Source organism: Canariomyces notabilis, assembly GCF_033297395.1.
Source record: "Canariomyces notabilis strain CBS 508.74 unplaced genomic scaffold N656scaffold_2, whole genome shotgun sequence".
Lineage (NCBI taxonomy): Eukaryota > Fungi > Ascomycota > Sordariomycetes > Sordariales > Chaetomiaceae > Canariomyces > Canariomyces notabilis.
Window position 1 is genome coordinate 621,030 of NW_027041824.1, and position 14,233 is coordinate 635,262.

The window sequence follows — 14,233 nt, forward strand, 5'->3', positions numbered from 1 at the left end:
TGGAAAAATCGCAAAGAAGCGCGACACAGGTATTTTATTTTTGAAGTCGGATGCTTACTTAAGCAAGGGAAGGGTTAGGGTTGATGATTGAGAGGTGCTCGGAGGACGACAGTTCAAGGGCCACAAACAACCCCGTCGATTGTAGGAGCTCACCCAGTTGTTATGTTAGGTATCTACATCACACGGCTCAAACCGCCAGTACAACAGGTCCCCACTACTCCCAACTAACCCTCCGGCCCTAAAGAAGACAATCATATCCATCCCTTCACATAGCCGTAGCATTATTGACGCCCACCGCCTCGATCTTATTCACCAGCTTCTTGACCATGGTCCACTCCTCATTCTTCAGCCCCTCCTTCCCGCCCAGGTCCGGGCCGACCTCACACAAAGTGACAGCACCATCAATGCCGCCGGTAGCCAACCTCTTCCCCTCGGTCGGCTCCCACGCGACCTTGTTCAGGCTCTTGCTGAGCATGGTGCGCCCGTCCTTGCGCGGGCTGGGCGAGATGCGCGCGACGGGCTCCTCCGTCTCGACCGTAATGTCCCACAGCTCCAGCCAGCCGGCGCCGTCGACCAGCGCAAAGACGCCCGGCTTGACGGGAGACCACGCCGCGTCGTAGACCACGTCCTCGCGCACAAAGTCCAGCAGCGGGGACACCTGCGTCTCGCCGCTCGCGGCGCCCAGCCCGCCAGCAGCGACCACCGCCGACGTGGTGGCTGGCGCGCGTACCTTCCAGAGCTTGACGCTCCAATCCAGGCTCGCTGAGAGCACCAGGTCGCCCAGATCAACGGGACCGCGGGCGGGGTGGAAGGCTACTGACACGACGGGCGCAGCATGGCCTTTGTAGCTGACGCGCGCGTCGACGCCGGCCTTGGCGCCGGCGCGGTCGTAGCGGTGGCAGGGGTAGATGGTGCCCTCCTCGGAGCCGACGAGGAAAAAGGTGGGGTCGGCCTGGGGGAAGGCCATACACAGGGGGCTCAGGTCCTCGACTTTTGCTGGGAGCGGGGCGATCAGCGTCATGGTCTCTTGCGGCTGCGCGAGCATGTCGACGGTCCACCCGCACACCGCGCCATCCGTCGAGCATGATATGATGTTGTTTGCGTTTTGCGTGCCGACAATGTCCACGCAATACACCGGGTGCGTGTGGCCGGATCCGGTGAGTGGCGTTTTCTGCACGGGTGCGGCACGCGCCCGCGTGTCCCACAGGAGCACCTGGCCGCTGTAGGCGCCGCCGATAATCAAGTTAGGGTGGAAAGGGGAGAATTTGGCGGTGAGAATGTCGGACTGGGCGTGGAAGACGAATTCGGGCCGGTCGTGCAGGTGGAGGTTCCAGACTTGGACGATGCCGTCCGGGTCGTGGGGAGCGGTCGGGTTCTTGGTATAGGATGCGAGGAACAGCTCGCTGAATTTGGGCGAGAAATCTATGGAGCTGATCATGCGCTTTTTAGACCACCGCTCGTCGTAAAACTGGGCTACTTCCTTGACCTTGCGGCGGCCTTTGCCGCCTGTGTTGCCGTGTTGTTCGTCGTCGTCATCAATATCGTGTACTTGGAGGGTGTAGTCAGTGAGAATGTCGTATTCTTGGTCCAGAGCCTTCTCTATGACCTTGGTTGACCTGTCGATAAAGTCCATAAAGTCTTCAGACTGCGTAACCGCCTTGAGTTCTTCGGCGGTGAGCGCCCGCGCGGGGAAATTGGCCGCTGCCGACGGTTTGAGCACGCCATCGGTTACAAGCTCTTTGGCCGCTCGGAGTTCCTCTTCAATCTCTTTCCGGATACTATCCCTCAGCTCTTGCTCCCGATCTCGCTGTCTTCGGCTGAGCCGTTTGCTGGGCGATGCCGTGACCGGTGGCTCTTCATCTTCCGACTCTGAAAGTGTATGGGATTTCCTGGGGCTTGTCCATTCCTCCGTGGTTTGAACTCCTTTACTATACGAGAAGACCTCCTTTACCGGCGACGGAGGGCACTCGTAGACGGTCCTAAGGCTAGTAGAGAGGACCTGGGGTTGCGAGCTGGCCACCTGCCCATTTGCGTTTGCGGGGGCAGCAAACTCGGAATTATTCCCGATGCTCAGCTCTCCGGCACTGAGAACGCTGTTTGGCCTGCTTCCGCGTCTAGGGGAATTTGCTCCTGTCGAGACGGAGACGGGCCTGCTCTCTCCAACCAGACTGTTGATTAGCGACTCGATCTCGCGCCGATTGTCGGCTCGTCCCGGTGTCGGGGATATTAACTAAGACGACTTGTCAGTGTCATACCGTCGGGGGCCGGGGAGGAGGACCAACTTCGCTGGAGCTGATGCTCTGGCGGGCTGTCGCCTGGCTCGCCCGCAGCTCTCTCTGCCGCTTCAACTCGGCGAGCTTGGCCTTCTTTGCGAGAATCTCATCTCGGCGTTGCTGCATCTTGCCAAATCTCCAGGCCCATTTCAGGGTCCCAGGCCGCGGAGTACGAAGAACCGTTCACCAAAAACGCGCAGCACACGACGCGCAGAACTAGGAGTGGGTCGTTGGTGATGTCGTCGAAGGGGGTAGATACTGTCGCCCCGGCGCTGCAATGCTGTGTGCTCGTGAAGATCGTCGAAATCGCCAGGTAATCAACTATGCCGCATTCAACAGAAATGAAAGGGCAGAAACCAACAGTCTCCGTACAGTCGAATCAACAAGGACGCTTTCAGATTCTTCTCTTCGATTCAACTTTCATGCGCGTCGCTCGCGATGGGACAGGCCCCAGCAAACGGCACAGGCTCAATTAAGTTACAGATCTGACCCCAATGAAGTGGCCAGGGGTCTCCTGCAGGTGTCTTTAGCCGCGCCCCGGGGGGGGGGGTGTGCAACTTGTCACCTGACATTGCTCTTTGGCAGGTGCTTTCAACTGCTTTAGCCGTGCCGCGGTGCGAAACAGGCACACGGAAGCTGCCGTCTCTAGCAGAGTTAACGTTGAAGTGGGTCAAGCGGAAGCCAGCAGAGCAAAACCGCGAAAAATCCCGAGCTTCCAAAACTTGAATCTCGCAATTCCACCGACCAGAACCGGACCCCCGAACCCCGACGACGACAAGCTCCGGGATCAATTGACACCCTCAATTGCCATCCCGCGTCCTCGACGACCCAGTCTCCCGATATCCGAGGCGCAAGCAGTCGCGAGAAGCAGCAGATAACTTAGTCGCAATGTCGTCCGGAGTCAACGTGAGTGGGCCACGAGAGCAGCAAATCCTACATCCACAAAGCCCAACTGCCACCTCTGCCCGCGGTTTACCCCCAGACGTTGCAGGCAGTATTGTCTGCGATGAAACGCGGGGAAAACCCGGGAGCAGTTGCCGGCAACCCCGCGTGAAAACATCAGCATGCCTAGACCGAAATCAAAACTAACATGAAAATGCGCGCAACAGGTCCTCCGGTACTCCGCGCTCGGCCTCGGCGTGTTCTACGGCTTCTACCACCAGCGGAGCATCACGGCCGCGGAAAAGAAGGCGGCGGCGCAGAGGGAGTACGAGCACAAGCAGGACCTAATAAACAAGGCCAAGGAAGCCTACGCCAAGTCCAAGCAGCCCGCGGCTCAGACGACGTCAGCGTCTGCAGGACGTGAGTTATCATTCCCCCGGGAGCGCATGTTCCGGCTCGATCGACCGCCGTGTTGGGGTTGCTGACCATCCATCCATGCACAGTGAACCAAGACCTGACGGACCCTAAGTTCGACCTCGAATCCTTTGTCGAGGGGCTGATGAAGGCTAAATAACCTGCCCGCTACCTAGCCGACAGCAGCAGAACAACTAAAAGCCGCCAGAAAGGTCCAGCGCATGGTATCTGAGGCTCGGCCATGATGATGGCATGATGCTCTAAGATCTCAGGTGCCAGGGGGCTGGAGCTGGGGGGAAATCAAACCACGGCCGGATCGAACCACGGCCCCGATCGGTGAACGGCGCAGGAGTCGGCAGCGGGGACATGTCTGCATCTTCTTGCCTCTGCTAGGAACCACTATCAAGCCGGTTAGTCACCCGGTTGTTGGGGATATAGACAAATGACTAGGCAAGCGGGCAGCGCGGGCATAGTGTATTATTTGTTTTGCGGTTACGCGTCGGCAATCATGGCATAGAGATGTTCACCTTTTTGTGTTCTAATTCTTTCCCTTATAGGCTCATATCAACTACGCTGTACATGTGTACAAATACAGACTCATAGATCGTGGGACAGTCATTATATCCTCTGCGGTTGTGACTTCTTGCTGGCTGCTCACCGACAAAGGTGCAGCAGGAGAAAAGGGGCCCCTTGTAGCCATCATTTACAGGCCGACCCTCAAGGTGTAAAGCCAGCAAGAAGCTGACTAGGTAGGTGGTGGCATAACGAACACCATGACTGCAGTAGAGCCCTCTCAGCTTTTGTACACATTGTCCGTGCTCCAGTAGTGACAAGAGCTGGTCAAACTTCCCAACAAATACGGATATATGAGGCGTATTTACCTACTTCCCCTTACCTCCAAGCCCATCAGGGGTGCGGAACATACAAAGCTCAGATACACCCAAGACAGACAGAACCGAAGTTGGTAGATCAGATGCGTTGGAGTGAATTGTCTTATCTTTAAGCTACTCTTTCCCGTCCTAGACTCCTAGCCCATGGTATCCCTTCCCTGAATTTCGCCTTGCTACTCCGTATCAGGTCAACTCCGATCCTTCCCCTTTTGTAAACTCATTGCCCGATTGTTATGAATGGCTGGTCGCTGGCCTGCACCCCGCACGGCACGCTTCATGCCATGCCCACGTCAACTCTCCATCAGCTTTCCCTCGCTGCTTGTATTTGTTTATCTTTCGCTTGGCCAGGTAATCAAGAAGATGCACGAGCCGGGAGCACAGCTTCCACGCTCACCCTCACACGCCCCATCCATGCAGTCCAGAAAAACAAGGCAACCCATACAAATCAAACAAGAGGGCCAATGCCTATGCGTTTTTGCTCAGTGATCCCTCAGGTGTCCTTCATAGCAGTCACATTTAACCCGGCCAAGCGCAGAACAGACTCCAGACACCCCTGTTAGCCGCCGGAGTCTGGTCCAGTATCGGATCTAGGCACCTGGCTGCGCCATTTGCCGAACCCGCGTAGTAGACTGGGACGATCCATGGCGATCATCGGCATCCGGACGGCGAAGATCCGAGTAACGGCGTCGTTGTTCCGGAGCATAGGAAGCATAGGGTACGACTCTGGCGAGGGTGCCGAGCCCATTGGAATATCTAGAGAACGATGGCACGCTTGTGGAGGGGGCCTGTGTGAGTGTTGGAGCGGATCGGCCCTCGGACTCAAGAGCCTGCCGAATCATGTCGTGAAGGAAGTCTGGAATATCCTGCCAGTTGCCAGTCCTGGCAGCAAGCATCATGCGGGGCGGGAAGATGTCGTCTGCGGTCAACCTGCTGTGTTGCCCCGGGAGCCGGGCAATTTGGTCCGCCACATGCGGCAATTCCCCCGATTCTATGGCATTCTTGAGCCAGTTCTCCCACTCCTCGTCTAGCGGCATCGAGATGTCGCCGGAAATGTTCCGCAGCGCGACTCGTTCTCGAAGTCGTTCATTCAAAGCCAGGCCGACGCTCTGAAGTTCCCCGTCGCTCTCCTCATCCTCGTCCGCTTCTTGCTCCTCCTCTTCTTCCTCCTGCCCTTCATCATCGTCCACCTCCTCCTCCGCAGTCTCCTCAGGTGGGCTTAGGGGGGCCTCGGTTTCCTCCAGTTGTCGGCGCGAAGACTCTGTCGACAGACCGGCCCGGGCTTCGAGTCCCGTATAGTTCGGGAACCCATCAGCAGTAGTGTCGTGTATGGGATAGCCCTGCTCCTTCTCGAAGCGTTCCTTTGCCCATTTTGTGCCTTCCCATTTTGTCAGGCCCGCAATCTCGGCAGGCGTCAGGCGCAGCGCGTCAAAGGCACGGAAGAGGCGGCGATGCCATTGCCAGCGGCTTAGGCGAATGCGGTGGATCGGATGCGTGTAGTCGAGCCCCGGGTACTTGGCTTCGGGCGTGTCGAGGTGGCCGTAGAAACTGTGTGTCTCTTGCCGGACTTCGAGGATGAGATATCTTTGCAGAAAGGCGTGAAAGTTCTGGGGGTGTTCTGGCCGGGGCTTTGGGAACATGTACTCATACACGAGTTGATCGACCGGGCGGCCCTTCATCTTGAAAAAAAAATGCGTGTGAGAAGGAGCCGTCCGTCAGCCTTGGTGGAGGTCGGGTAAGTTGAGTCGGCGCAGGGCCGGGATGCCGTGCTGAGCGACACAGGGCGGGTGTAGTCGTGCGTCCAACAGACCGTGGATAATTTTTGGGGAAAGTCGTGGGCGTACTAATTACAGCTTTACAGTTGCTTTTCTAGTGATTTGAGTTCGACGGTTTTGGCGTTTTGTTGGGGTGACGTCTAAGGGCAGCTGGTGTTCCCCCTTTTGCGCTTGTCGTTGGGGATCGGCGCCGAAAGAGAGCCGGTGGGCGCAAGAGTTTCAGGTTGCGTTGGACAGGTGGTGCGCAGGGAGGAAGAAGAAGTTGGGGTCCATGGGACCGGCGGATCCCGGGGTCTTATGGTGCACACGCGGCGGGAAGCCGGTCCTGAGTGGCTTGGACAAGGTTGGATGGTCTCCAGGTCCGGCTGTCGGGTCGCGGCGGGGCGACTTTGTCGGAAGGCTGGCGGTGACGAGAGAGAGACGGGCTCAAGCAGGTACCTGACTACAGTCCTACGCAGTAATGAGAAAAGGGGTGAAAAACAACAGCCGGACGGCTAGCCAATGACTTTAAACCTGAAATGTGGTGGGAACGCGGCCTGACATGAGATGGAAGAAAAGCCTTGAAGGACCTGGACCGTGGACGGGGATGGAAATTGTGAGAGCTCAGGAACTCGCAAGCATACCGCCATGGGCCTGTGGAATGGTTGGAAGGTGGAGGATGGCGCGACCGCTGGTCAGGAACATGCCCCAAAGCTTGGCGCCCTCAGGCCGAATTCGCTGCCTTTCTGCGTGCTTATCCACCAATAACCTAGCAGTTACAAAAGGTAAGCCGTCCCTGCACCCCCAAGAATGCAACACGGACGAGAGCTGGCGTGCCACGAGTCCTCGATGCTCTTCTGCACGACCATGGATGGACAGGAAGGATCACTTGACTTGACAGTCGACTCTAGGCTGGACCCGCCTGTCTTGCAGGATGCTTGCCGTTGCAGGGCCCGAGCAGGGGTGCGTTTATTACTTGGTACTGTACGGAGTAATTGATGCGTATTGGTATCCGAGTTTCGTACGAACACACCTGCTGAATGAGTGGATGTCCCGTCGCTGACTGAGGTGTTCCTGGAACCGGTGGCTGCCAGGCGTTCCAGGCTGAGAATGCTAACGTTAGCTGCATTTCAACCACGAGATCTCGCACCCTGTGAATCTTGCGTCCACCTGTCCCGTGCTGACGGCCGTTTCTGCGGCCAGTTTACATCTTTTTTACATAGGTAGGTCTGATTCACATCGTGGGAAGGAGGGTATCAGTTGCAACCACAAGCCCCACGCCGGGTCGATTCCGGACACCAGCTTGATCTTTCTTGAAAGACGCATCATCATGGCTGGCGATAATTCATACCTTCGTTACTTCCCTTCTCCCGGGGGATTACAGCCCAGGATTTAGTCACTCAGAAATGGCCAGGGTACAATACCCCCCTGGTTTGTTCGCTAGCGCCTAACTTGAGGACAGGGGGCAACCTCAAAAATCAAACCTCAACAGAAAAACAGCCACTTTGCTCACAGGTATGATAGGTATATAAACCGACCATTCTGAACATTGCTAAATGCTTATTTTTTTTTTTTTTGCGTTGAAGTATTCCCTCTAGCTGTTGAGCTATATCTCTTTGAAATTCGGACTAGGAGCCCTGTCCTAAGTTCCGCGCTAACAAACAAACAAGGGTTGTATTGTATGTGATCAGGCCGTGAAGCTCACCTCATCAGCTGATCACGTCGCTTTACCGCCTACGGCAAACCCCACAGTATTGCGCAAAGGCGAGCAACGGCATCGCGATGCGGCTGGAGTTTGCTGAACCCCATAATTTTACACCAGCTTTCGCCCTGTGACAGCCCCGTTTTCAGCCAACCACTCGATTGGGTCTGCCCCGTGCCGTGACAAAGAGCCCGAGCGGAATATGCTTCCATCCTTTCCATCACCAGAAAGCGGAGAAGAAGACGGAGGCAACACATCGTCCGTACTGATACCTATCCTTTCGTGGCCCACCGGCCGTCTCAAGCCATCAATCAGCCTGAGCCATCAGCTGCTGTCATCCCCCGCAAGCCTCCAGCTCTTTGGGGTCGTTTAATTTGGCTTGATGGGCGGTGTGGATGGCGCTTAGGGTGACGCTCGGCCAATCAACACTTCTCGGAGCCGTTTGGATCATCCATCGACCCGCGGCCTCGGTCATGGCGACCGCCCTCCAACGAACGAACCGCCATGATGTGCATAACTTACCTACGAATACCTACCAGCGAATGAGATGTCCCATGTACGATGTAGCTGGGAGCTGTTCCAGCCGGGATTTTGTTTGGGTACAGTGTACGAAGTATGTGATCCCCCATGCTTTGAACCACCCCGCTGGAGATCTTCCCCAAAGTTCGGTATGCTGCGCCAGGAAAACGCATGCTCACGCCACTGTTTGCTTGTTGGAAACAGTGTCACTTCCTACCACAACTTGTAACAAACACCCATCCAACTTCTATGTACACTAAGCACCGCAGCGCTTCCCGGCCCTTCGGTCCCCTGGAGTTGCAGTGGACGAGCGAGGCGGGGTTGCTTAGCGAGACCGGACCGGCCGGACGAAAGCCCGGTCAGGGCACGTCACGTTTGAATCCGAACAACTGACCCGGTCCCGGCAGCTCCCATTCGGACCCACCCTAACATCGCAAAAACCTTGTGTAAGTCTGCATCCCATCCCGCTGCCACGTTATGTACAGTACGGCTTTCAAATCCCGATGCGAGATACTGTACTCTGCTCTACACCAGTCATGCCGTTCGCGACGCGCAGGCGGTTAACTACGGAGGGGCGGAGTCACTCCGGAGATGAAAGGGGGATCTGCTGGGCCGCCCAAGACGGCCGAAGCGGGCCTTGACAGGCGGCCCCCACCGGAAAGAAAAACAACAATCGCGGCGCGGATTCGCTTGCTTGAACCTCACAAGTAGTAAATGTGAAGCCCCGGTGCGTGCCGGGGGGTGGGTGCTGCTGCTGGCGAGTCCATCCCGCCTAGTCGTGACTCGTGTCGCCCGCCCGGGCTAGCTGCTGCCCGGCCTGCTTTGGAGACCGCGACGCCCGCCCGTCCTGGGCAGATTGATTGCGCGCTCTTTGGTCTTTTGTCGGCGGGGGGGGAGGAGCGGAGAACCCTGTCTCAAATCTCAATGCCAGCTTCGTGTCATGGCGGGATATCGCCTCGGTTGGATATCGTAGACTCAACTCGACTGACGACGCCAACGGTCTTGATTACACCCTCGCCAACCGAACGGGCCAAGTACGCAGCCTTGGATACCCTGAAATTGCATGTTTGGGTCACTTCACTTCATGCAACACGCTCGCTGCCTTTGCAAGAGATAATTGAGACTGCGAAAAAGTGACCTTGTGTATGCGCGCCTCCCCATTTTGAACCGTAACGCCCCTTGACCCCCGCAACTCGTGCCTCTATGTATCCCTTTCCCTTTGCTCAAACCAAATCCTAGAGTATCCCGTAATCAATCATACTATACCATAAACTGGTCCGTCATGCAAAGAGTCATCTCGTCATAACCTCATGCCATCCAAACCCTGTTGAAATACAGACCCGCGAAATGAAAATCCCCGTCCAACACCAACCCGTCTTTCAGAAGCTCTTAGTCCCTCGGCCAGGAGAGATCAGGATACTTCCTGCCTCCAACGCCGGATGTGACCGTAACGCCCGAAGCGGCCGGACTGGGCATCCTCTCCCTATCCCTCTCCCCATCCCTGTCCCTTTCCCGCTCCCTCCTCCAGCGCTCTCTCTCTCGCTCACGATCCCGGTCCCGATCCCGGAGATCTCTGTCTATATCCCTGTCCCTGTCTCTTTCCCTCTCCCGCTCCCTGTCACGGGCCCTATCCTTTTCTCTATCCCTGCTATCCCAATCGCGGGGCCGATGGCGGTCAATATCGGCGTGGCTGCTCGTGCGGCGATGCGAACCGTCTGCAGCGGCCAGGTACGGGCCACGCTGGGCCCAGCGGGTGCTGCGCGGTGAGAGATCGTCGTCTGAGCCACCGCGGCGATGGTGGGGCTTGTGGAGGGTGGCGGCTGCCGCGGCGGCAGCGGGGCGGTCGGGGATGCGGTCGTCGCGGTCGCTGTGAGGCCTGTCCCTGTCTCTTGGGCGGTCGTGATCCCGCTCGCGATCACGCATACTTCGCTGCCTGTCTCTTTCTCTTTCCCTGTCTCTCTCTCGCTCACGTTCTCTATCGCGCTCCCTGTCCCTCTCCCTCAGCCTGTCCCTCTCTATCGAACGTCTCCGCCTTCGCCTCCTCTCCTCCTCCTCCGAGTCGGTATCCTCGTAGGAGATATCCGACCATGACCGGCTCAATCTCGACGACGGGAACACGTCGTCCCTCGATGGCCGCGGCGAGCCGCCAATGCCGCGCCCGTCCCGCTTTCCGCGAGAGCCGCTTGCGTTTCGCGGGCCATCACCACCACCGCCCCCAATAGCACCACCAACCACAGGGCTGATGAAGCTGGATATCTTCTCCTTGAGATCGAACAAGGGGCTTCGCCGCTTGGAGTCATCCTCTCTCAGCGGCGGAATCCGCGCCCCCTCAGAGGAAGTGCGTGGTGAGTGTGAGCGCATCGTGGGGCGCGCGGCGTGGGAATGGGAGTAGGAAGTCGGCATGGGCGGCGGGGGCATAGTGGTGGTGGTGGTCCGAATGATCCGCGGTGAGCCATCCTCGGTGCTTCCGGTATAAACCCGGCGAACTGCAATCGGAGGCGGCTCGTTCGAGGGCCGCTGAACGCGCCGTGCAGGGCTAGCAGCAGGAACAATCCGCGGACTGACGGAGCTGCCGTCCGAATCAGATGTGCTGCTGTAGTGCCGCGGCTGGCTATGCCGACGGGGCTGCTGCGAGTGAGGGCCGCGCTCCGGCACAAAATGGGGTACTCGCGCAGGACGGGCCTCGTGCGGTGAGTGCGGGTAGTCGGAGAAGCTCCGCCGGCGATGTTCGTCTGAGGAAGATGTCGGCTGACGGCGAACGTAGTGTTCCTTTTCCCGCTCCCACACTCGTTCCCTCTCGGGAGATCGTCCCGATGGGGTAGGACGAGAGCTCGCCACGTGGACGTAGGCAACGTTGATAGGCCGTGAACCGAAGTAATCGCGCGGTGTTGACGGGGTAACACGGACATGCGAATAAGCGAACTTGCGTTCGGTGGACTCGGGTTTGGACTGCTCCTTGGGCAGTTCCTCCTCAGCTGCTGCTTTCATCCGCGCCCTCCTCGCGCATTCTTGGTGCCAGCGATCCGTATCAGAATCAGGGTCGGTTGGAAATGCCTCCTTGGGGAGGTCCACGGGAAATGGGACTCCAGTGTCGGGATGCTTCAGGCCCCAGTTGGCGACGGCAAATTGTATCACAGGGACTTGCGTCTGAGGGTCGAGCAGCGTCTGAATCGTTTGCCAGCGCACAAATCCCTTCAAGGTAAGCGCCGGGATGGAAGGGGTCGCGAAGTCGTCATCGCTTGGAAGGAGCGCATGCTGACAGCCCAGGCCTTGAAAGACAGTCGAAATGGCTGGAGGGGGCATCTCTACAAAGAAAGCTGGTGAGGCATATTGTCAGCAATGTCTCTGGTAAAGGGGAATCTGGCTTTAGGGCCTGGCTCACAATCGTAGTCATGTCCAGCGCTTTTATAGAAGACGGCCAGCTTTGCCGGGGTCAAATGTCTAACTGACTTGTCACCGATCTCGGTTTCCTGCCGGTAGTCAGTCAGCAAGTCGATCGGGCTGGTGATGGCCGGGCTTCCATGAGACACAACGTACAATATGCAGCGCGATTGCCTTCAGTAGCGCTTCGAGAACGGGTGTCGGGGCTGGAAACGGCTGTGCTTTGGTGAAGAGGTAGCCATAGAAGGCTTTGCCGTCTTTCACGTCACCGGCTGGAGCCGCCATTGTCGGATCAGGCCTTCATCTAGCTCGACGTATGGTGCGAGAGAGCAAGAGCGGCCAACGGGCATTATTGCCAGGCCGATGGCGAGGATGCCGTCAGTGGTGTAACAAGGTCCGATCCGGAGGAGCAGCAGGGTATGATAACCGAGGACTCAGTTGGCGGCAGCTACCCAATCCAGGCTGCAACGGGCACCTTGCGCCAGGTAGCCGTACACATTGGTAGCGGGGAAAGGCAGATTGAAGCAGGATGAATGGACTGGTGATTTCCAAGTCGATCGATCGATTCCCAGGCGGACTGAGTCACCCTGTCACTGCTTCCATTAGCTACTAGTAACTACTAGCACTTGGGTTGCAGCTGAATTGCAGCTGTTCTAAAAGGATTCGGGTCGGGTATCTGCCGCATCTGCGGGCGGCGCTGTACCAAGATGCGAAACCAACCAGGCCCAACATGGAGGCTTATTGAAGCAACACGCGGGTGTAACCAGAGCATTTCTAACCGCAAGTGCCAAGGTGTGGTTTGCTAACCTGATGACGCTTATACTTTAGCGGTTGACACGTGCAACTTTTTGGCACATCCGCGCGCTTGATAGGTTTCTTTCCAAGATTCCAGGCAGAATTGACGACCTCGACTGCAACTTCTGAGGACGCCCAAGCAGCCACTTGAAGAAGAGTGGTCAGTTAACTAGCAAGATCCACTGGACCCCGCATGGCTTTGCCTACAATTACGACGGCGTGCGGGAGTCCGCCTGAGCTGGTCTTGGCGGTTGTCAATCGGCTGATGTTTGTTCGTTCGATGCCTGCGATGGAGAAATAAATCGAGGTTGGTGTTTGGAAACAGCTGGAGGCCTGGCTACGCTAGTACTGTACATACACTACATGAATGTACCTACTTTAGGTACTTGTCTTGTAACTGGGCTGCCTAATAAAACGGGGGTTCTTCCATATGCTCCTGCTGCTGACAAGCGGGAATGCTGTATGCAGATACATGCAGCATCCGTGTGTATATGGAAGGTATTACCTTGCGGAAGGGATAGGGTACATTTGCATGGAGCAAAGATGACTGACGGTTAAGGTCAGTTCTGCTAGAATCTGCCAGCTGATGTTTTGACACAAGATGACGACACCTTGGAGGGTAGTTGCTCCTTGCTTCACCCTCAAAACTAGCGATCAGTACTACTGCAATGAGTAGTAAGTAAAAAAGGGATGTTCAAAGGCGAGGGCAATAATATACTAGCACTCTGAACTAGTCCCTATGTCGCTGGTTCTCTGCATCATGATAGACATTGGCCTCTGGCCATTATGTGTCGCCGCCGAACATCGGACTCCTATCTGCCAGGTCCAACCGTCCAAGGCGGTCTCGGAATCGCTAACTGTAGTGGGCTCAAGTCAATGGGGTAACCAGGGTTTGAGAGCTGGCATGACATCTCGCCTGGTATACTTGATTGGGGGAATGAATTCAAACTCTCGAAGAGCCAGGGATAGTGTGAGGACTGAGGAGTTAGCTCTGTTGACATCTCAGGATGTTGGTATGCTAGCCCGGTTATCAAGCTTGTTTGATTCGTTGTATGTGGGTGCTGATTGTCAGAAACAGCTTTGAGTTCGGTTGTGTCGTGAAGGTGAATAGGTAGCGAGCCATAAGCATACGCCGTAGGCTGGGGGAGAGAACTCCGACTCAGTCGAGCCCGTGAGCTGCCTGTCGTAGAGAGGCTTCCTTGCTGCAGGAACATGGACCGTAATTGAAAGGTCGAGAGATATCGCCGGCAGTTTGATATTTGCCTTTCTCCCTCAGTTCCCGGCCAGGAAGTTGAAGAGCTAAGGAAACGTGACAGAATCTGAAAGCTAGCAGCGGAATCAATAAGTTCTCGTTGAACTTGAAGCGGTGATATCGTGGTTCATGATCGTGAGGTCGGGCAGTATAGTATCACATCGAACCCGTCACTACTACTATACAATCCTACTAGTAGTATACCATTGAATTGTTTGACTAGAGCTGCGGGGAACGGGAAGGAATCTACGTCAACGGACCTTGGTACCTAGTAATACATCTATCTGAAAAACGATATGATCGAATTACGCCCCAGCTGCCTCACTCAGTATTTCAATAGCACACCATCCGACTGCCCTGAACTGCAGCAATCA

At 56.5% G+C, this 14,233-nt stretch overlaps 5 protein-coding genes across 5 annotated transcripts; 2 read left to right on the top strand and 3 right to left on the bottom strand.

The window, feature by feature from the left end:
* Positions 1–119: 119 nt before the first annotated feature.
* Positions 120–2,658, bottom strand: N656DRAFT_723341 (WD40 repeat-like protein). The gene is made up of 2 exons (XM_064812518.1): positions 2,283–2,658; positions 120–2,230 (listed from the first exon to the last, which is right to left on the bottom strand). The coding sequence occupies exons 1-2, from the start codon at positions 2,397–2,399 to the stop codon at positions 266–268; spliced, it is 2,082 nt and encodes a 693-aa protein (XP_064673780.1). The 5' UTR covers positions 2,400–2,658; the 3' UTR covers positions 120–265.
* Positions 2,659–3,089: 431 nt separating this feature from the next.
* Positions 3,090–4,200, top strand: N656DRAFT_774421 (uncharacterized protein). Its single transcript, XM_064814266.1, has 3 exons — positions 3,090–3,179; positions 3,383–3,575; positions 3,659–4,200. Exons 1-3 carry the CDS (start codon positions 3,162–3,164, stop codon positions 3,727–3,729), a joined length of 282 nt encoding a protein of 93 aa, XP_064673781.1. The 5' UTR covers positions 3,090–3,161; the 3' UTR covers positions 3,730–4,200.
* An 846-nt stretch (positions 4,201–5,046) lies between these two features.
* N656DRAFT_765217 (uncharacterized protein) lies at positions 5,047–6,135 on the bottom strand (the record flags this gene model as incomplete). The annotated part of the gene is made up of 1 exon (XM_064813388.1): positions 5,047–6,135. One exon carries the CDS (start codon positions 6,133–6,135, stop codon positions 5,047–5,049), a length of 1,089 nt encoding a protein of 362 aa, XP_064673782.1.
* Positions 6,136–9,498: 3,363 nt separating this feature from the next.
* On the bottom strand, positions 9,499–12,590 carry N656DRAFT_774424 (uncharacterized protein). The gene is made up of 3 exons (XM_064814267.1): positions 11,969–12,590; positions 11,814–11,901; positions 9,499–11,748 (listed from the first exon to the last, which is right to left on the bottom strand). Exons 1-3 carry the CDS (start codon positions 12,095–12,097, stop codon positions 9,821–9,823), a joined length of 2,145 nt encoding a protein of 714 aa, XP_064673783.1. The 5' UTR covers positions 12,098–12,590; the 3' UTR covers positions 9,499–9,820.
* A 754-nt stretch (positions 12,591–13,344) lies between these two features.
* N656DRAFT_774425 (uncharacterized protein) lies at positions 13,345–13,714 on the top strand. The gene has a single exon (XM_064814268.1). It carries the CDS (start codon positions 13,368–13,370, stop codon positions 13,689–13,691), a length of 324 nt encoding a protein of 107 aa, XP_064673784.1. The 5' UTR covers positions 13,345–13,367; the 3' UTR covers positions 13,692–13,714.
* The last annotated feature ends 519 nt before the right edge of the window (positions 13,715–14,233 follow it).

What these genes read in the sequence shown, in the direction of transcription:
- N656DRAFT_774424 (XM_064814267.1), bottom strand. Translation starts at nt 12,097, where the DNA reads ATGGCGGCTCCAGCCGGTGACGTGAAAGACGGCAAAGCCTTCTATGGC. An exon ending in AGGCAATCGCGCTGCATATT is followed by an intron (nt 11,902 to 11,968) that starts GTACGTTGTGTC and finishes GACTACCGGCAG; the next exon opens with GAAACCGAGATCGGTGACAA. An exon ending in CGCTGGACATGACTACGATT is followed by an intron (nt 11,749 to 11,813) that starts GTGAGCCAGGCC and finishes ATGCCTCACCAG; the next exon opens with CTTTCTTTGTAGAGATGCCC.
- N656DRAFT_723341 (XM_064812518.1), bottom strand. Translation starts at nt 2,399, where the DNA reads ATGCAGCAACGCCGAGATGAGATTCTCGCAAAGAAGGCCAAGCTCGCC. An exon ending in AGAGCATCAGCTCCAGCGAA is followed by an intron (nt 2,231 to 2,282) that starts GTTGGTCCTCCT and finishes AAGTCGTCTTAG; the next exon opens with TTAATATCCCCGACACCGGG.
- N656DRAFT_774421 (XM_064814266.1), top strand. An exon ending in GACGTCAGCGTCTGCAGGAC is followed by an intron (nt 3,576 to 3,658) that starts GTGAGTTATCAT and finishes ATCCATGCACAG; the next exon opens with TGAACCAAGACCTGACGGAC.
- N656DRAFT_774425 (XM_064814268.1), top strand. Translation starts at nt 13,368, where the DNA reads ATGATAGACATTGGCCTCTGGCCATTATGTGTCGCCGCCGAACATCGG.